The sequence below is a fragment of the Salvelinus namaycush genome, unplaced genomic scaffold (genome assembly GCF_016432855.1).
Source record: "Salvelinus namaycush isolate Seneca unplaced genomic scaffold, SaNama_1.0 Scaffold656, whole genome shotgun sequence".
Taxonomy (NCBI): domain Eukaryota; kingdom Metazoa; phylum Chordata; class Actinopteri; order Salmoniformes; family Salmonidae; genus Salvelinus; species Salvelinus namaycush.
The window spans coordinates 102,777-106,780 of NW_024061371.1; the positions used below are offsets into that span (position 1 = coordinate 102,777).

The window sequence follows — 4,004 nt, forward strand, 5'->3', positions numbered from 1 at the left end:
GATCCTAGACCCTTTATAACCTCACCACTATTCCACTACTTTGCCCAATCTGATCCTACAGCAGGCCGGCAGCCTGGGAGAACGGGACACTATCGTTCATCACACCTTGTAACACTTCTGCTGTAAAATCTCATAACCCAAGGAGTTCTCTGCAGCTACCACCACAACATCTATTTTCTGTGATTTGTGTTCCATTTCTGCATCACAGTTGATAACCATGGCTATGAATGCTAAGAAACCTTACTGAAACACATGTTATTCCTATCACTCTCTATTGGCCTCAGCATACTCACAGGGAGCCTCTCAGGATCCCTCTAAACTGGACCCATCTTCCTCTACTACTCTCTTCACTGCCTATGAAGTATCCTTCAGAGAAAATGACTCAAGTAAAGGTGAAAGTCACCCAGTAACATATTACTTGAGTAAAGGTTTAAAAGTATTCGGTTTTAAATATACTGAAGTATCAACATTAAATGTAATTGATCAAATTTACCTAAGTATCAAAGCAAAAGTATAAATAATTTCAAATTCCTTACAATAAGCAAACCAGACGGCACATTTTCTTGTTTTTTTTATATAATTACGGATAGCCAAGGGCATACTCCAACATTCAGTCACAATTTACAAACAAAGCATTTGTATTTAGTGAGTCTGCCAGGTCAGAGGCAGCAGGGATGACAATGGACGTTCTCTTGCTAAGTGCGTGAATTGGACCATTTTTCTGTCCTGCTAATCATTCAAAATGTAACGAGTACTTTTGGGTGTCAGGGAAAATGTATGGAGTAAAAAGTACATTATTTTCTTTAGGAATGTAGTGAAGTGAAAGTTGTCAAATATCTAAATAGTAAAGTAAAGATACCCCCCAAAACGACCTAAGTAGTACTTGAAAGTATTTCTACTTAAGTGCTTTACACCACTAACTAATGGCCCGCCAACGGGATCTCTTGTTGGGTTAATGAGGCAACTAGTCACACCTGTGACAGGTCCTTTAAAAGGGGAGGTGGAAGAGGGAGACCATAACTCACAGACAACAGAGAGAGAGACACCCAGTGAATCCCTTGGAAGAGTGCAGAAGGTGAGAGTGCATCATTATTTAATAGACTATCTGCATCTCAAATGGTACCTACATGTTATGTGGCTCTTGTCAAACTTAGTGCACTATATAGTTGTGCCATTTTGTGGAGTGGTTCCCTGAATAAAAGATTTTAGACTAATCTGTACCTTTTCAGTAAATGGGTAGTCTCTGACAATATCTATATGCTTCATATTCCCTATGTAGTGCATTATAGGCCCTCGTTAAAGGTAGTTCATTACATGAGGAGCCATTTGGGAAGGATACATATTCCTGTGTGCCAGGCTAATCTATTGTATGTGGTTGAAGAAATGATACCTGAGTTTTGGCAGAAGACTAGTAGCATCGTGTTGCCCATACTCGGTTCTTGGGGTCCTCAGTACTGGGTTTAGAAAATGCTGCTTAAGTTTTGTACCTTACAGTGGGTTTCCTTAACCTCTCCTCTAGTACCCACAGCCATTCCAGATTTAAAATGCTCAACTAATCTTACACTCTTTCTCTCTCTCTCAGGAGACGATCACAATGGCGATATTCACCATCATTCTGCTTGTGAGCACAGCTTTTGCTCTGGGAGGTAAGCGTGACATACCTCACACCTACTCACCAACATTTTAATAAAAACATTTGTTGGTGTTGCTCTGTCCTACTTCACACACATGTAGGTATTAATATGCCGGTGTGATTTGTGTAATGTTTATTTTCATAACTGGTTCTCCATGGGACAACTGAGGTCAGACATTATCAACCTTGACACTGGAGAAATTAAGTTTGTGCCTTGCTGAAGGGCACATAGACGGATATATCAACTTGTCAGCTCACTGATTTGAACTACTTGCCCAACTCTCAAACAGCAGGCTACCTGCCACTCCTCTAGTTCCAGAGATGAATATTGGTGTCTAGATGCAGGACTGAGGTATTCTGCTATGAATGGTTTGATCATTCAACTGGATGTATGATTGGATTGTCTACCAACTATCAGGAAATAGCACTGGTATAATTTCCAGTCTTAGTTTCATCAGCTCTTCTACGAAACTGGAATTTGACTCTACAGGCCTTTTAAAGAAGTAGCAGAACTTCAATATTTAGACAGGAAGCACCTAGCTTACATCTGAAATGGAACCCTAATCCGTATAAACTACTTCTGAATAGGGTCCCATAGGGGACTTAACCCAAGATTCCAGAATGTATGTCATGAATTGTATATTGTTCTGCAATGTTATGTCCACATTACAATGTATGTTCCCTGTGTCCAGATGCTATGACACGACCCAAGACCCCATGTGAGGTTGCTAGACGTGCCGCTTTAAATGGCTCAATTGGAGCCTACGTTCCCACATGTGACGGCAATGGACAATACACCCCAGAGCAATGTTGGGGCTCTACAGGTTAACACTGGCGCACACGCACGCACAAACTAATCAATTCAGTTGAATGTGACAATTCAATGTGTATATGCAACATGTCTTTCTGGTAGGTTACTGTTGGTGTGTGACCAGTACCGGACAGAAGATCCCGGGTACTGAGACTCCACCAGGCACTGCTATCAACTGCTAGCAACTATTCCACCAAGGTGTGTGTGTATATACATACTCTTTCACTAAATGTTACTTCTTTGCAGCTGGTTATTGATGTGTATTTTTTGTTGTCTAATTGTAGATGAAAGGCATTGGTAGTAAGATGTAGAAGACTGACAGTTGCCTTTACTGTACTATAGGAACTGAATCACATTCCATACAAATAAATACATGAAGGAATCCAGATATTAAAGTGTTTATTTACTTACTTCATTGTTGGTGTGATATGCTGAACAATGTATCTGAACCAGTTCATTTCTGGGAAGTGGAGGAAGGAGTAGGACTGTTATGGTGACTGTATTACCACCACACCGGCAGTTACAGGACATGAAGGCAGTCAAATTCCACGTGACAATGTAGTAGTTAGGCTTCTCCAAGCTCTGATGCTGCTGATGGTCATTAGTAGTCTACCACACTTGTTAACTGCATGCTACTCAGTACTCTATTGGCCCTCTCATCACTCTGACATCAACTCTGATTGGTGGAAATCAGAAAGATGGACAGCTGAGAAGGGGGTTGTGGGGTTTAGTCACGTGCACAGGCAAGGCCTTTCTAATGCCTGTGGATCTTGGGTCCATGATATGGGGCATCAGCCTACTCAGTGACACCCACGGAACACAACTGAAAGAGTTGACAAAATATTAGCATCCTAACTCTGACTGCAAGACTTGGACTGTGGAATCAAAACTGTCAGTATTTCCTTTGTGTGGGATTCTCTATATTAATTTTAATTATGGCAGCTTTGGTCCTCCGTCGACATCGAAATGTCATTCCAATATATATACAGGAGTTCAGCAGAGTCCACAATCAGAACCATGCTGCTCTGAGGCTGAAGAATTGTTCCAGGCCAGAGGGATGAAAGACCCCTTTACTGAGTCTACATCACATTTCACTAAATCATTCCATTGTTTGCTTCATGCATTATATCATCCTGTAAAATAAAGTACATGCTCTTCATCTTTACATGAGTAAATGTTGTATTAGAACTTGTAGGATGACTTGATGAAAGATGATTCATATCTCCTGGTTTCGTTACATCTCATCTCATTCCAAAATCATGGAGTTGGTCCCCTTTTGCTATAACAGCCTCCACTCTTCTGGGAAGGCTTTGCACTAGATGTTGGAACATTGCTGCGGGGACGTGCTTCCATTCAGCCACGAGCATAAGAGCGGACGGGCACTGATTTTAGGCGATTAGGCCTGGCTCACAGTTGGCGTTCAAATTCATCCCAAAAGTATTCAATGGGGTTGAGGTCAGGGATCTGTGCAGGCCAGTCAAGTTCTTCCACACCAATCTCAACAAACCATTTCTGTATAAACCTGCATGGGGGGATTGTCATGCTGAAACAAGAGGCCTT

The 4,004-nt window shown here is 41.5% G+C and overlaps 1 protein-coding gene across 1 annotated transcript; it reads left to right on the forward strand.

Annotated features, from left to right (window-relative positions):
* The first annotated feature begins 1,594 nt into the window (after positions 1-1,594).
* On the forward strand, positions 1,595-2,626 carry LOC120042334 (equistatin-like). The gene is made up of 3 exons (XM_038987143.1): positions 1,595-1,646; positions 2,326-2,457; positions 2,547-2,626. Exons 1-3 carry the CDS (start codon positions 1,595-1,597, stop codon positions 2,624-2,626), a joined length of 264 nt encoding a protein of 87 aa, XP_038843071.1.
* Positions 2,627-4,004: the final 1,378 nt, after the last annotated feature.